This window comes from Dermacentor albipictus, chromosome 1 (assembly GCF_038994185.2).
Source record: "Dermacentor albipictus isolate Rhodes 1998 colony chromosome 1, USDA_Dalb.pri_finalv2, whole genome shotgun sequence".
Classification (NCBI taxonomy): domain Eukaryota; kingdom Metazoa; phylum Arthropoda; class Arachnida; order Ixodida; family Ixodidae; genus Dermacentor; species Dermacentor albipictus.
Window position 1 is genome coordinate 136,274,553 of NC_091821.1, and position 16,696 is coordinate 136,291,248.

The following is a 16,696-nucleotide window of genomic DNA, read 5'->3' on the forward strand; positions in this document are numbered from 1 at the left end:
TCAGTTTGTAAAACAATGCTGCATCCACTCGAAATGAATTTCCAGGATTACACCAGTTTCAAGATATTTTCCAAAGTGTGAGCTGAAATACATCGGTGTCCCAAATACTTTTGTGTGCCATAAAGAAAGCATTTTGTTAAAAAAAGTAAGTGGGCCATTGCGACAGTATACTTTTATGGCAAGTTTCATGGTGCATATCTCTAAACTGGTGTCATTCTGCCTGACAATCTCACCGGCTACAATTTGTATATTGCAACCTATGTTCCTTAATGTAATCAATTACTAAGTTAATTAGTGCATTTTTCTACAATCATTCGTTGAACAAGTGTTTCAATTTTTCGTGCTGGTAACGTCCACCTATTTCCACTTTGAAACATGTTCTTCATGCTCTATGTTATGAGCAATAAAAAGCGGGACGCTTGCCTGCCAGCTGTGTTCACACGGCAGACGGCGTTGCACAAGACGACAGGATTCACTCCAGTTGAGCTCACTTATGATAGGCATCCCAGCTGGGTCACCACTGCTCAAGCTCATTAAGAGCAGCATGGGAAGGGGAAAGCAAGGACTCCAGTCATACGTTTTGAACCTGCTGGAACATTTGAACAATGCCCAGAAACTGGCTAAGAAAGATGTGAAAGCGAGGAGCGAGCTCAAGGGTACTACTACGACCGTAATGTGAAAGGGTGATCATTCAACTTGAATGATAAGATCTTGTTCCACAGGCTGTTAAAAGCAAACTTAAGTCAGAGCTCTAGATTCAGTGGGATACAGTCCTTCAGTAGCTTTACAGGAAATTGTCAGCTATAACCTTCGTGGCACAAATGCCTGGGAAACAAAGGCACTGCAACATAAGAAGGAAAAGAAAACAAAAGGAAAAAAAACTCTCATGTTTCAACTCTTAAAACTCTCAAAGATACAACTCTCATGTTGGACTCTACGGGAAGCGACGATCTACACCCGACTAAATATGCCAGTGGAGCTTTCACTTGAGATTCCACAGTTAGGTGGAGATCAAGGAAGTTCGTAGTCCAAAAGTTACATCTCTATCTGGATAAGGTGCAACGTCTCCACCTGGTGATAGCACTTCGAAAGCTGTTCTTAAGGCAGCCAGGAAGAACTGGCCTGATGACCCACGACACTGAGCTCACAGATGCGACTCCAAGAAACTATGTATATATTCACCAACTCATGCTACTGACGGTAGAATGTCTTTTTTCCCCCTGCATTTATTTGCATCAACTGTCTCTCAGGCCCTCTACATGCTCAAAACCAGAGCGCCTTGAAGACACTTTATGCCCCCTGAACACCCTATACCAGCCATACCCTGAACTGTCACCCACAGCTGCAACTGTCAAGGACACCGCTCCAACGTGCTGAAACAAGCTCGCTTTTACAGTGTGCACGGGCCCACACTGGAGGCAGTGCAATACGTATTTACATAGCCTCACACCACAATCTTCCCATAAACATCGGCTAAAAAAGAAATTAAAAAAAACATTGATTTTTTTTTTTTTTTTGCGGTATCGTGTGACTGAACGGTGAACCGCAGGCCAACAGCATTTTTTTCTGCTTTGCATCCAGACGACGTGCCACATTTACAGAGCCGTGCATTTCTCTGCGGCACCAGAAACTTCACACGTGGTGCTGCCACAGTTCATAAAAAAGATTTTTGCTTGAAAAACCAGCAGATTATCATGCTGACAAATAAAGTACAGTATTTTAAAAGAGTTTATATCGGCATGAATCCAGTGCTTATTGCTATACAATGTGCCATCTGCAAAGCAGTAACATGATACGACCTCCAAAATTCTTGCCGTGGTACATGGTTTGCAAAACCACACTGTGCACCAGGGATCTCGAACACCGTAACTATTAAAAAACACCTTGTTCCAACCTTCAAGCCAGATATGGGAAAGGTCTCAGGTGACATCTGCTACCTGAAGTCCCAAGTGTTCAATGTATTTTGGACTATGCTTAAGCCAAAAAATGCAACAGGAAAGGCACATATCACTAGCTACTCATGTGCAATATATGTTGACCATGCTTTAGCAGCTCAATTGGATAAGTAAAAAAAAATTGAAAAAGAAGATTTAGCTACTGTTTTTCATGAAGATGCCCAAAAACAGTAGAATCTGAAGCTTTTTATCACTGAACCACTAAACATTTGAAGAAATCACTAGACCTACTAATAAATCAGAAGTTGTAGCAACACTGCACATGTGTGTGATGTGCAGAAAGTTCGCTGCTAAGGGCCTGTACTCACACACTACCCCCTTGTCGTCTTGATGATGAATCTGCTCCTCGACTACACTTCTCGATGCACCTGCCGTAGTTGCTTAGCAGCTATGGTGTTGGGCTGCTAAGCATGAGATCGTGGGACTGAATTTCTCCCGGCCATGGTGGCCACATCTCGATGGGGGTAAAATGCGAAAACACCCATATGCTTAGATTTAGGTGCACGCTAGAGAACCCCAGGTGGTCCAAATTTCTGGAGACCCCACTGCAGCGTGCCTCATAATCAGATTGTGGTTCTGGCACACAAAACCCTACAATTTATCTTAAAACTTTTTGTGCGCAAACGCAAACGAACAGGGACGAAGAATAGGGGCAACACAAGGACGAGCGCTTTCTAACAACTGGTTTTATTTTTGAAGAACTACCTGCTTAAATACCCACAGATCTGCGCGATCTAGTCAACAGAGCACGCCTATAGCGCAAATGATACCCGCGGATCTGCGCGATCAAGTCAAAAGAGCAACGTCAATATTACATATAATACTTGTGATAAAAAGACGTGGACAAAAGCCACCCGGTCATACTAAAGAAACAGCAAGGTGCATAAAACAACCACTTACAATAAAATGTGTTACAAATTTGGCAATGCATTGCCAAGAACATGATTGCTCCCCCTGTCTTACTAGCACAGACATTTTGTACAGGCATAGGAATCAAACCGCTAGGGAAATCGTGGAAGCACACTGGATTGAAAAACAAAAAGAAAAATGCATCAGCCATCCTCCTGTTTCATTGTTAAAGAAAATTCGCTTCTATCATCACATCTTTAACACATTTTATTGTAAGTGGTTGTTTTATGCACCTTGCTGTTTTTTAGTATGACCGGGTGGCTTTTGTCCACGTCTTTTTATCACAAGTGTTATATGTAATATTGACGTTGCCCTTTTGACTTGATCGCGCAGATCCGCGGGTATCATATGCGCTATAGGCATGCTCTGTTGACTAGATCGCGCAAATCTGTGGGTATTTAAGCAGGTAGTTCTTCAAAAATAAAACCAGTTGTTAGAAAGCGCTCGTCCTTGTGTTGCCCCTATTCTTCGTCCCTGTTTGTTTGCGCACAAAAAGTTTTAAGATGAATCTGTTCCAACTAGGCCAACTTGCAGTTATCCTACAATTTAATTTTAATTAACACTTCTCACCGGAATGACTTGCTGAATGAGCGTATAGTGTTAGTTGCGTATTTCTGTGTACTCTCTCTCTACCTCTGCTGCTAGCTGCATGTCCAGTTTCCTATACATGGAAACCACACCCCACATCGCTTGTTTGCAATTTGCACACACAGCCTGCCGCAAATAGAGTAGTATGAAATTCACACTATAGCTTCATGGTTTTTAGCTATCATTTTATTTCCCGTCAACAAGTGCACTTCTAAACAGACCTGTGAAATGACAAGCACTCACAAAAACCAATCGGCTTTAACACTATGGTTTGGAAATAATGCTGTGCCTCTTCCAGGTACCACCTGCACATGCGTTATGCAGCACCTAGCTGTGGTTTAAAGGTGACAGCAGAACAGGGGGGCTGTGCTCACGCATAGTCCCCAGGATTACACACCTGCAATTGTAAATGGGAACCCTCCAGCAGTGTTATACCTTTTTGTTAAAGCTTTTAAAGTGAAGCTTTCTTTGCCTAACCCCCTGGGGTTTGGCATGGCTGCTGCTTATTTGGCATCTTGCTGTATATATTTGAGCATATGTAGCAGGTTATGGTGCATTGTTGATCAAGTTTGCACAAAAACACTGAAGGGCTTGGGGACTGTGCTAAGGTGGATTAGAGGTCTTGAAAGTCTTCATAAGAAAGGCCCATCGATGAAAACAACTTTTATTCAACCCATAAGCATAGCATGAAGAACATCACTTGCCATAAGCTGCGAAACCACAAATAGAAAGCTCGTATATAATGGGCACAGTGCTGCACATGCTGCTTCAGACTAAATATGCAACTAAAATGTTTCATCTTTCAACAAAAGCACAAGTAAAAAAAAGTAAGTGTTATGGAATGAAACTACAGTTCCCAATTTGAAAATGCAATTGTATGCAAATATACCGTATTTACTCGATTCTAAGCACCCCCTTTTTTTCACGATCGCGATGCCCAAAGTGAGGGGGGGTGCTTAGATTCGAAAAATCTAAAATGACCCCCTCCTCCTCCCTTTTCACTGTGACATCATGACGACACGGGTGCGAGAAATAACATTTTATTTTGCAAACATTCAAAAGAAAAACTGGTGCACACAGTGAACCCACCGCTTGTGTCGGATGCTCAGTTACTATCACTGCCAATCGAGTTCATCACACCGCTTGAACCGCCGCTCTCGGTATCCCACAGCAGGTCGTCTTCTGTTCCGTCGAAGTGGTTTGTGATCGAACAGTTCTTAAATGATTTGACCACAACGTCCACTTGGAACCGCTTCCAAGCCTCCGAAATCCTCTTTGCTATGGTTGATGGGGACGCTTTATGTAGCTTTTGCCATACATCCGTATACAGTCAGGCTGTATGGCGTACTCGCGCTGCGGACGCCGTGCCACCTCGGAACTCCGATGGCTCCGGCTCGATGACAGAGTGAGCAAGCGCCCTGCGGCCTTAGATACGCGCGATTCCTGACAAATAGGGGGGTGCTTAGATTCGCACGCAAACTTTTTTCCCAATTCTTCCGCGAAAATAGAGGGGGGGTGCTTAGAATCGCGAAAATACGGTACATAACAAAAGTTCATTCAACTCCCTTGTACATGCAAAAATCAAACAAGTTATAAACACCAACAATGCAAAGCATGGCCCAAACTCTGTGCGCATTTGTCTCCTTTGGCACACATATAGAAGGTGACTGCATCGTCGGCACTGTATTAATATTCAAAGTAGTAGTGAGCGTGCATTTCTCCCTGCAGAACACATATATGGCGTGTCCAACACTGAAAAAGAAGATGAGATCGTTGTAGACTCAGCCAGCACACATGAGCGGTGTGATGAAATCGCTTCCATGTGACACAGATGAAAAGGCATTTTACTTGCCAGTTTCACCCTCCTACAAAGTGGAGCTACTAGCAGGTTTTCAGGATTTCAATTGGCCAAACAACCCAGCTATTACATATTGATGGCAATGTGCATAAACTTGGCAGACTACTGCAAGGTTTATTCTCAGGAACACTTCTAGGAAAAGTAGGACAATAAACACACCCAAAGGCGCATCATAAAAACATTTTCGATTTGCCTTCCAGATATTTCTGATAGCAATAACAATAAGGCCGCTCGCAACACCAGAACCTTCTCGATCCATCCACTAAAGGCTCATTATTTCTGTGGTTGAGTAGGGTCCCTATATACGGTGAAGTAAGTGCCATACCTACATTTCGGTGTTGCCATTTACTGCCTCCTCATACAAGCACTTCACCCTCACAACACTCCTCTCACACGAATTGAGTCGACATCTGGAACTTCCTTCATGGCAATAAACAATGAAAGTGATGGCAAGGGGTGAAGGTGCCAGCGAAGGAAAGAAGCTGGAAAGAAGGAATGGCACTAACTTCAAATATAGAAGGATCTTGGTTGTGACTATATGGGCTGCCAGCAACAAACATTTCTAGATTATTGTCATGCTAAACTGCACCTGTACGAGGTTCTACTTGCGTTGTTGTTGCAATGCTACACTGCTTTTTTTTCTTCCCCCCATCCCCCTCTGCACATCAACCTTCATTTGACCAAAGATGCGCATCTACCTACAGTGACATACTTTTTGACCTCCGAATGAGAAAAGTGACACCGCAAGTGTTTTACAGTTCTGGATGAGTGCAAAGCTTTCCATTTCAATTCCTGCTCTTTCTTAACCCCTAAGCAGTAACCTGCATCCATCTGTAAAACTCTTGAGATAACCAGGAGATGCTTACACCCTTTTATGTATGGTAACAGCAGAAAATTCAATGAAAGTCCCAGCTGCCTCCTTCATTACATCTCAAGTAACACTGTTGACTTAGAATTGGCAATAGCGCTGCAAGCGATGTACTAAAACATTACCAATGCTATATATATATATATATGTGTGTGTGTGTGTGTGTGTGTGTGTGTGTGTGTGTGTGTGTGTGTGTGTGTGTGTGTGTGTGTGTGTGTGTGTGTGTGTGTGTGTGTGTGTGTGTGTGTGTGTGTGTGTGTGTGTGTGTGTGTGTGTGTGTGTGTGTGTGTGTGTGTGTGTGTGTGTGTGTGTGTGTGTGTGTGTGTGTGTGTGTGTGTGTGTGTGTGTGTGTGTGTGTGTGTGTGTGTGTGTGTGTGTGTGTGTGTGTGTGTGTGTGTGTGTGTGTGTGTGTGTGTGTGTGTGTGTGTGTGTGTGTGTGTGTGTGTGTGTGTGTGTGTGTGTGTGTGTGTGTGTGTGTGTGTGTGTGTGTGTGTGTGTGTGTGTGTGTGTGTGTGTGTGTGTGTGTGTGTGTGTGTGTGTGTGTGTGTGTGTGTGTGTGTGTGTGTGTGTGTGTGTGTGTGTGTGTGTGTGTGTGTGTGTGTGTGTGTGTGTGTGTGTGTGTGTGTGTGTGTGTGTGTGTGTTTATTGACCACACTAATAGCAGGAATTGAGTCAAATATAGACTAGATGTAAATAGTAGTGGGGGAGGAGAAGCAGAAAGAAAGTGCACGTGTCCGGTGTACAGTAATGGGTTCTACACGTCGGTATGAGATGAGTCTTATTTTTTTTTTAAACCTCTTGTCAAGCACCTCCAAAGATATAAAATGCAATGAGTAGGTGGAAGAGCAAGAGAAGCATAATGCAAAGCAAAACATCTGAGACGAGCGACAGCTTTTATTTTTACCAGCAAGTTCACTGAATTCATCTGTGGTAATTATTGTGCAGATACGATCGAAATGTAGTTAAAAATATATAACATTTCCATGGCAAAATTTGACACCCCAATTACGGTGGTCTTTACTCAAATATGTGCAACATATGGCAAGAAATGATGGAATGCAATGTTTTACAAAAAAAAAGAGAAAAGACTTAAAACATGCATATCTTCTTGCACCAAGCTGCTCAAAGTGAAGCCATGGCACAGCAGTGGTAGCGACCAGCCACTGTGCATATCCTGCTTCAGCTCATGGTGCCTCTGCATGTGTAGATGCAGTGTGACCCACCGTTAAAACAAACATGCATGCCTGTGATGCGTATGAATTTTTCTCTTTGGCTAGTTCCGAGGCAGTTGGCCATGGTAGCAGTCTCTGTGCATTTGGTTGCTATTACGGGTGTGAAATGTAAAAAAAAATTAACACGAATTGCATGTTGTTAGCTTCACGAGTGCGCCATTGGGCTAGTTTGTACATTATGTTAAGAACAGTACAAGAAATGGGACAAGAAAGGCCCCTTCTTGCAGTTTTTGTTCTTAACTAATAGTTTACTTCAAATAACGAATAATGATATGCACATGCATTTATTAGAACATTTTTTTACTGCACATTAGAACATTGCATTTACATTACCAATAAGAAAAAGTTGACTAAAGTGTAATTAAGAGTAAAAGCTTGTTTATTTTACCCATGTTAAGTTGCACCTTCGCTGTTTCAAAACCCATGCCCATTGCCTGCGAGATGTTGGCTTTCCTGCAGGGCTAAGTTGACCGTTCACTGGGCTTACCTCATAAGCTAAATTCCACCAGACAGGAGTGTGCCAAGTAGCATGAAAATGGGCACACATTTGCATTTAGCCCTGCACTGCCAGAAATTATACTCAAATTGGTTTGAATATTCGCGCTGCATCGAATGTTTGAAAATTTTCTAATTCATATTAATATGAATATCAAAATGAAAATATTTGACTGGTATTCGAAATTTTCAAATACTCACACACTTTTAGCCACTGCATATGAACACATACAGCAACTGAGTTTCGAGTTCTTGCACAGTGCATTGACCAATGGGTTTGTGCTGCAGATAAAGTGCCTCTCAAGTGCCAGCCACGTGCTCACATGACATAGGAAGCAGCATCAATTTTGTTTCTTGGAAGCAGCTGGAACAAACTTTATCAATAACAGCAAAATAAAGACCAGTCCAAGTGGTGTAACGCGCCAACAAAGCTTGCATAACATGTGGCCGAGGAGTTGGTCAAGACCACCAGCATTCTGTGTTGATGCCAAATTTTCTAAACCCTAAGAAATTAGCCATGTGCGGCAGTAAATTACTGAAAGAGTACTACTCATTTGCATAACTTGGCAAACAAAATACAGGCTGTATGACTGTCTTATGCTAGGAAAATTTAGAGAGATAAAGTAAGGGCCATATTGACATCTGGATGTTCCAAGAAGGCCTTTCACCAACCACTACAGTTCGGAACGCTTTCCAAATATTCAGGAAGGGGCTATAATGCAACAGAAAGGAAGTGCACATGATGCCTTCACTTGAGACACCACATACAAATGCAGCACATTCTTCCAGTCGTGTAAAGAAAATCAGCTGTGTGCACAAGTTTACATGATATGATAAAAAGAACACAAAGAATTGCCAAGAAACTGTTAGTGACCTTCAATATGTTCACCGTAACCAATAATGTAGTACCATATAATGTAAACTAATAATGATCACACTAATTACGCACATAAAATAAGTGCCTAAAGGTCGAGTCTTCTCTTTGAAAATGGCTGCAGCTTGCACATGCAGCTGGCACCTCATTACAGATTGTATTTGCCGTGGGAGTCATTAGTATAGAAAGCACAGTGTCATGGTGACTTTTACTGTAGATCTCCCATTCCAAAGTAGGATGGATTCACTCATTTCTGTCACAGGTGCTTCACAGTGAATAGCTTCGCAGGCGCCGTACATAAAGCGACATTTCTTCACAGAGCTATTCCTATACTCAATTGCTCTTCAACAAAACTAAATGAACAGTACTAATTCTGCTGATAACATTGCTATGAGCAGTGAAGTACACATGATAGAGGTGTCAGTGGATACATTCAAAATTTTACCTCTGGTCAGCAGCTAATAACTTCAGTTGCTTAGCAAGCCTGTGCTTGGCATGACCAGCTGGCTGCACTAGAATGTCAGCTATAGGGTACGTGTGCAAAGTCTTTCAAAGTCAGCACAGATGTCCATCTTGTGTGTGCTTACGTGCACACACGTTAGAGCATACATGCATGAGTTTTGCACAATTACTGGTCACAGCAGTTACTGGTGCCTGAAATACAAATACGTTTTCACTGCTGCGACATGGAATATCCACATCACTGCCTGGGAATTTCAAGCAGGATTGTAAAACATGCTGAGTGCATGAGGCATAGTCCTGGCCTTATCCCTATATGTGCTACAGGGAAGGAATTCACAAGACTGCAACCACATACTCACATTCAAGCTGAGATTACTTGCAGCAGAGTACGGATCATCATGTGTGCCACATTCACTAGTGAATTTACTAGTGCATTCACTAGTGCAACAGTGAAGCCTTGTGGCTCTTCTTTTACACCACAGAGCACACATCATGGCTAGCAGCAGCATACAATGTCTCCATGCAAGTGATGCCACAAATGTTGAGGGCATTAGACAGCAAACCACCACCACCAAGAACAAACGTAAGAAAGAAAATAAAGCCACCAAAGAAAAAGGCCATTAAGGTGATAAGATCACTGCATTCTCTCTTCCAACCACCAGTTGTACCAGCTGCAACTTTGGTGGCACACTGCAGAATCCAGTGCACAGTACAAGGGCTGTACCCCGCATGTGATTCACATTGTGAGCCACTTGCATGCTTACATATGGCTGCCATACATGAGCAAATCATATGTAGGTGGATGGTTCAGTAAAACTGCTTGCAGAATGTGGCATCACATCTTCACACCCAATGACAGGCATGATAGCCTGCTTTCACCTCAAAGTACACTGTGCATTTCAGTATATTACACACATTCATACCTACCAGAATAGGAGAATACTAGAATTCTCTATATCTGTATATAGACTTCAACTACCTGAACTACTGTGTCTATGTAATCTAATACAATGTTTAACATGAATAAAAATAGTGCTCCCATCTCGTACAGTCTCCTTATGTGGAAAATAAATGCTGAAAATAAAGCAGCTATACTTGGCGCATTACTGCTTACACGATATAACTGTGTTGTACTGCAGTGAAGATGAACGATAACCTTTGCCTCTCATGTGGATTTTGCATATGAACATTACCCTTCGAAAATTAACAATGCCCATGTTGCAATGCCTTCCAACTATCCTGACTTCTTGACCTTCACTAGCACACAACCCTCCATGGACAACTCAACTATCAGGAAGCCAGTTAACTAAATAAAAGATTACCTGTACTAAAAAGAAAAAAAGATTCTAAATGTAGTATCTCCACTTTGACTGAAGTGTACCCACTATTTAAAGTAAAGTACCACCAAGTTTAACCAAATGCCTGCTGCTAATAATGGTGCACATGTGCACAATAAGGTGTATAGTCAACACTCGGACTAAACAACTTGATGCACAAAATGAACTGAGTGGGGAATGCTTGCAATTGAACATGGTATACGTATTATTGCTTCGCTACCATGGGCACTAGAAAAATATGCAGTGAAACCGAAGCTGAAATATAAGAAAAATAATTGGGTAAGCCCTCAGCACACCCGCATACAATCCTCTGGAATAAACAATACCACACTGCTATATCACATACTCTTATATAGGCTAGAAAAATTTAAAAAAAAATCATGTGGCGGTCTCCTGTATAGAGACCTAACATCAAATGTACAACCTTACACTATAATATAATCAAGATACAACCGTACATAGTATGCATCTATCACTCTGCATATGTCATTCTGCATAATAGCGTGATGCATTATATATGGAAAAATATAACATTGCATGCCTTTACAGCATGCTGCAGAATAAAAACAAGGAAACCTATCTGTGATCGTCAAGAGCAACAGCGACCAACAAGGAATGGCATAGAGCAGGCCCCACCCAATGCTCTTTACAATGCCTGTGACATGGCAGTTATGATCGAGGCTTCAGTGGGGAAGACGCAAAGACTAAGAGCATAACATGTAGAAAAAGCCCTTCAGGCACAGATGCGTTTGCTTTCAATGGCAGGAGGCCATAGCATCTAGATGAGAGGCAGCCCGGACTTCTTCAGCAACCATGGAGAAGGCTCAGAGCTTCAGCAGCTCTGCAGCGCTGTTCAGGCAGCTCAGCCTTAAGCAGCAAGACGAGTGCCGAACATGCACGTTCACATGGAAGGTCCTTACGGAGCTCAGGTCGTGCGTTTCCCAGCATACAGCCTTGAAAAGTACAAGACAATAGGTTCATCAAGCAGAATAACATGTGGTACCAAAGAAAGCACTGGTTTTTCAGCTTCCTAAATGATCAAGTAGTATGTGACAAACAATGCTGATGCAATACACTATAGTGTGATCACTTCTCCTTACTTAGAACAAACAATGATTGTAAATGAAAAATTGAGGCCTGTGTACACCGAATTCGTGTATTGGACCTAAGTTAAAACATGTTTCAGGAACCAAGCATGCAAATTCAATAAATAATGGGTAAAAAGCAGGAAAATAGTAGGGTGGTATGATTTGAGCACACGGAAAATGAAATTTACTGAACAAGCTCAGTGCAAATAAAACAAGAATTCGAAATGCAGACTTGGAGACCAGGGCGTAAGAACTCCAAATGGGCCAAAACTATTTAACGACCCGGTAAGCAAACTGTTTTCATGGCTTTTTTAGAAAGGGAAGTCATATTTTTGCAAGCAGACAAAAGTTTCAAGTAGAACATGCCAGGTTTTTCTACTATTGCACCTAGCTTTAAAGAAGCAGTCCTCAAGAACTGAATATAATTTAGAATAAAAATTGAATATTTTTTTTATGCAAGCTGCACAGAACCTGATATTCAATATATTCAGATATTCGTCCACGGCTTACAAGTACGGGTTAAGAACAGTTGTTATTCACTATCAAGTAGGGATGTGTTATACTAGAAATTTTGGAATACCGGTCAAATATGTTTTTAATATTCGTATCCAATTCGAAATCCAGGTATTTATAATTTTTGTCATAATGTATGTGGTGCAAATACTCAAAACAAACATACTATTGGCCGTACAGAAGCAGACAGGATTCTTTGCATCTGTTCTTACCTAATCTGCCAATGCAGGCCGATTTTCTGCTATACTACACGCTCCATCATGGTGGAATTTAGCACACAAGGTAAATTCTGCCACCGGAAGACTAAGCTTTGCAGAAAAGCCATCTTCTCAATGTGTATGGACACAAGCCTGAACAGCGAGGACACAACTTAGCGCACCGATAGGCAACAGGGGAGATTGCACAAAAGAGTTTAACAGCAAATGCTTTTCTAGGGAGTATAGGTCCAATGGGTCAATCCCCATCAGAAATGCATGTTCACATGACCTCACTATACAAATGCAAACGCTGCCTGCCTATCTGGCCCCTCAGTACAGCACATCGCATGCCAGGACCGGATTGTGCATCTTTCGATGCATATTGCACATTTCATCATAGAGAGATGGACAATCTGTAACCGCGATACGTGCCTGAATGGGACCGGGGCACAGTTTCAGCGGACAATACACAATTCGTGATGGGTGTTACGACGATGCCTGCATGCATCGCTGTATGTTAAAAGGCATTGTTCTAAACATACGAACATCCTTGGTTGGGGTTATAATCAGAATCAGACATAAGCAAATACCCCAATTTTTTTTTATTAGCGCCTCACCACACAAGCTTTATTCTTTTTTTCACTGTCATCCTCACCCTGTAAGATTTCCATGCCCTCCTTCGTCCTCGGTATATGATTTCCCTCCCACCCTCACTCACCCTCAGCTAGCAAGAATGTTTAGTCCACCCTCACACTCAATTTCAACCCTCAAGCACAAGCATTATGTGATAGTATAAAGGTTAGTGCATCCTGCTCTGAAACACACTGCTGCAGGGACATGGATTTGGATCACAGTGGTGATGGTGGGTAAAGTGCTTTCAGTGCTCAAGGCTTTTTGCCGATGTTTATACGTAACACCTAATGCGTTGAAATAATAAAACCATGGATTAACATGTACTCTTCTATTAGCAGGTCTGTGTGTTTTAGAGGTAGCTTCAAGGCAATCAATATTATACAGTCGACTCCCGATAATTCGAAGCCGCTTAATTGGAATTTTCGGTTTATTAGAAGTGAAGTGCTGGTCCCGTCAGTTTTGCATGTAATCCTATAGAAGAAATCGCTCGATAATTCGAAGTCCTCATCCAGTAATATTGTTTAACTGGAAGTTAATTTTCAGCCGGGATCCTCGAGGTGACCGTCATTCTTTGGTAGAATGTGCCATTTTTCAAGTGTTGCAACAGTTCCATGCTCCGCGTTGGTGTCATCGCCACCGCAGCCGCCCGCAACGCCATCCTTCTTGGAGCGGCGCGATTATTCATTGCTACGGCTGCCGTGGCCTCCGCGATCAACTCCGGCGGGAGGCGAAGCGGCTCCCACCAGAGGCCACGCGCGGCTGCCGCACGTGACCGGAGCTGATCGCAGAGGCCACGCAGGTGCCATAGGTGCACGCAGCGCTGCATACTGGCAGTGGTGAGATTGTGCGAGATTAGTCTTGCAGCGTGCGCAGCGTATGTCGAGGCGTGTGTTGGTCGAGCGCCTTTGTGCGGGAAGCTCGTAGCCTAGGTTGTTCCACGGGTGATTCGGAATTGACTGTACCTAGTCGCGCAGTTTATAGCCATGGCAAACCGTGGCTCTTATCGCAAGCTTGACCTGGCAACGAAAGTCGAGGTTTTGAAGGAAGTTGAGAAGGGAGGTGCCGTCAAACAAGACATAGAGCGGAAGTACGGGATCAAGCCGAACACGCTCTCAAACTACATCAAGAACAAGTGCACAATAATGGATGCATTTGAGAACGACAAGTTCAAGACTTCTCGGAAGCGAATGCGCACCGGCGCTTACCCAAAGTTGGAGAAGGCTCTGCTGGTTTGGATTAGGGAGGCCAGGAGCAACAAACTTCCTCTCAGCGGAGACATTGTTGCGATGAAAGCCCGAACGCTTGCAGCAATGTTGGGGATCGATGACTTCGTTTCGTCAGATGGATGGCTGACGCGCTTTAAAGATCGCCATGACCTGGTTTTCAAGAGCATGTGTGGTGAAAAGGCGTCCGTTAACCAGGAAACAAGGGCCACGTGGAAGGACGGAAAGCTGCGTAAATATCTCGCCGAATACAGACCGGAAGACATCTTCAATGCAGATGAGACTGCACTCTTCTATCGGCTTCTACCAGAGAAGACCCTGACATTCAAGGACGACGACTGTGCTGGGGGCAAACCCAGCAAGGAGAGAGTGTCGGTGCTGATCGCGGCAAACATGACTGGCACGGAACGATGTCGGTTACTTGTGATCGGGAAAGCTGCGAAGCCGAGATGTTTTAAAGGCGTGAAGACGCTGCCTGTGGACTATGAGGCAAACAAAAAAGCGTGGATGACGGCCGAAATCTTCAAGAGCTGCATAAGCAAATTGGACCGCAAGTTTGCTGCTTCGAACCGCAAGGTGTTGTTCCTTGTCGATCACTGCAGTGCTCACGTGAATGTGCCAGCCTTGAGTGCAATACGCCTCGCATTTTTGCCTGCAAGCACAACGGCTGTTTTGCAGCCAATGGACCAAGGCATCATCAAGAATGTTAAAGTCCTGTACAGGCGGCACCTCCTCGAGCGCATGATTTTGTATATGGATAGCTCCACAAAGTACGAGGTGAGCCTGCTTAGTGCCATCCACATGTTGGCGCGAGCATGGGATCGTGTGAAGCAAGAAACAATCGCACACTGCTTCAGGGCTTGCGGTTTTGTGGCAGCTTCTTCGGGGATGCCTCTGAAATTTCAGCGGAGGAAGCGTCAACAAGCGAGCTTGACAGCACTGATTTTGGTGATGCTCTCGGGGACGTCAATTTTGAAGATTACGTCGCCGTAGACAAGGTGGTCGAAACGTGCGGTGCGCTGACGGATAGCGAAATTGTAGAGATTATTTGGCCCCAGGAAGCGACCGAGGAAAGCGACGATGACGTTGAAGGCGAGCTGCAACCTAAGGCTGCCGATGTAGCTGCGGGCCTTGCTCTCGCGGAGCGCTTCTTTGCCGCTGAAGGTAATGCGGAAGAAGCGTTCCGCCACATCTACAGCCTGCAGAACTTGCTTTCAGCAGCGCGATTTGGCAAGAAGAAGCAAAGCAAGATGGCCGACTATTTTTCTTAGAGAAAATACTCGATTTCACCACAAATAAAGTGCTGTTTTTTGTGTTTTGTGCTTAATTGGAAGTTCGTTTAATTCGAAGTTTTTTGTGGTCCCCGTGAACTTCGTATTAACCGGAGTCGACTGTACATATAAATATATTATAAGTCCCTTTGCTGTGGCTCGGATTGTCTGTAGAGCAAGCAATACAGCGGCGATAATAGGTTAAGATTTTTCCCCCCTAGGGTGAGGGGGAAGCTGAGTATGACTAAGAGGCCTAGTGACAACAATTCGACAATGATGACTACAGCCACTATCATTTGTCTAATGTAAAGAAAGAATAGATGGATGGATGAATGAACAGACAGATGAACGGACACAGCAGACCAAGTTTCAAGCTTTTAACTGCTGCCACCAGTAAGGTAAGCAAACATCCCAGAGATACTTTGGTCCAAAGAAAAACTTAAGGACGAAATCTTGAGAGTAAATATACTGACCTAAGAGCAACACAGCATTGCACTGAATTGTTGGGTTAAGGCTCTTCATGTGACCAAGGCATAAGGTCACAAATGTGGACATGTGTTGTTCAAGATCAATAACCTACAACATAAAAAAAGAAATAATGAAGCAAGTGGAAGTGCATTCTGAATCACAAACAATGTTACACACAGTGAGCACAGTGAGCAATACTATCATGGACCTAGCAGATTGCATGGTCTGCATTGCACTATCACTACTTAACCCTGTAATGACCAATGTATCACATATATGCTATGCTGTCTTGATACCTCAAAATTTTAATTTGGGTACAAAAACCTTAACACTTAGCTTCTAGTACAGTTTTTTATATGCTGGATAAACTTTTCAACTGTGGATAGTTCAGTAAACCAATTACTAAATATTACTGTACTAAGTTACAAGTAAAAAAAAAAACATTTCATTGTTTTTTTTTGCCAACATGTACTTTTTAAGGTCAGAAATAAAGAACAAGTAGTTGTAACTTTCCTTGATGTGGAACTGTGCTTGGGCATTGCAGAGTTTAAAAAGAAGTGCCGACACATATTTTCGAAGTAGGTCAAGCACGACCACACACTTCTAAGACTTAAAAAGAAGACACTTAGCAAGTATGAAAGTGGGTAAACGTCCGGTATCGAAATGCTAGACCTGGCATCACCAACATCATCATAATGTCATGACACTGAGCAAAATCTGCCAAG

The 16,696-nt window shown here is 43.1% G+C and overlaps 1 protein-coding gene across 2 annotated transcripts in view; it reads right to left on the reverse strand.

The window, feature by feature from the left end:
• Positions 1–7,054: 7,054 nt before the first annotated feature.
• Positions 7,055–16,696, reverse strand: part of c11.1 (maestro heat like repeat family protein c11.1) — a 193,255-nt gene continuing 183,613 nt past the window's right edge. For both annotated transcript variants that reach the window (XM_065444129.2, XM_065444128.2), the window contains 2 exons: positions 15,977–16,079; positions 7,055–11,531 (listed from right to left, as the gene is read on the reverse strand). In XM_065444129.2, coding sequence (XP_065300201.1) covers positions 11,383–11,531; positions 15,977–16,079 — 252 coding nt within the window. In that variant the 3' untranslated portion in view covers positions 7,055–11,382. The remainder of the gene's footprint in view (positions 11,532–15,976; positions 16,080–16,696) is intronic.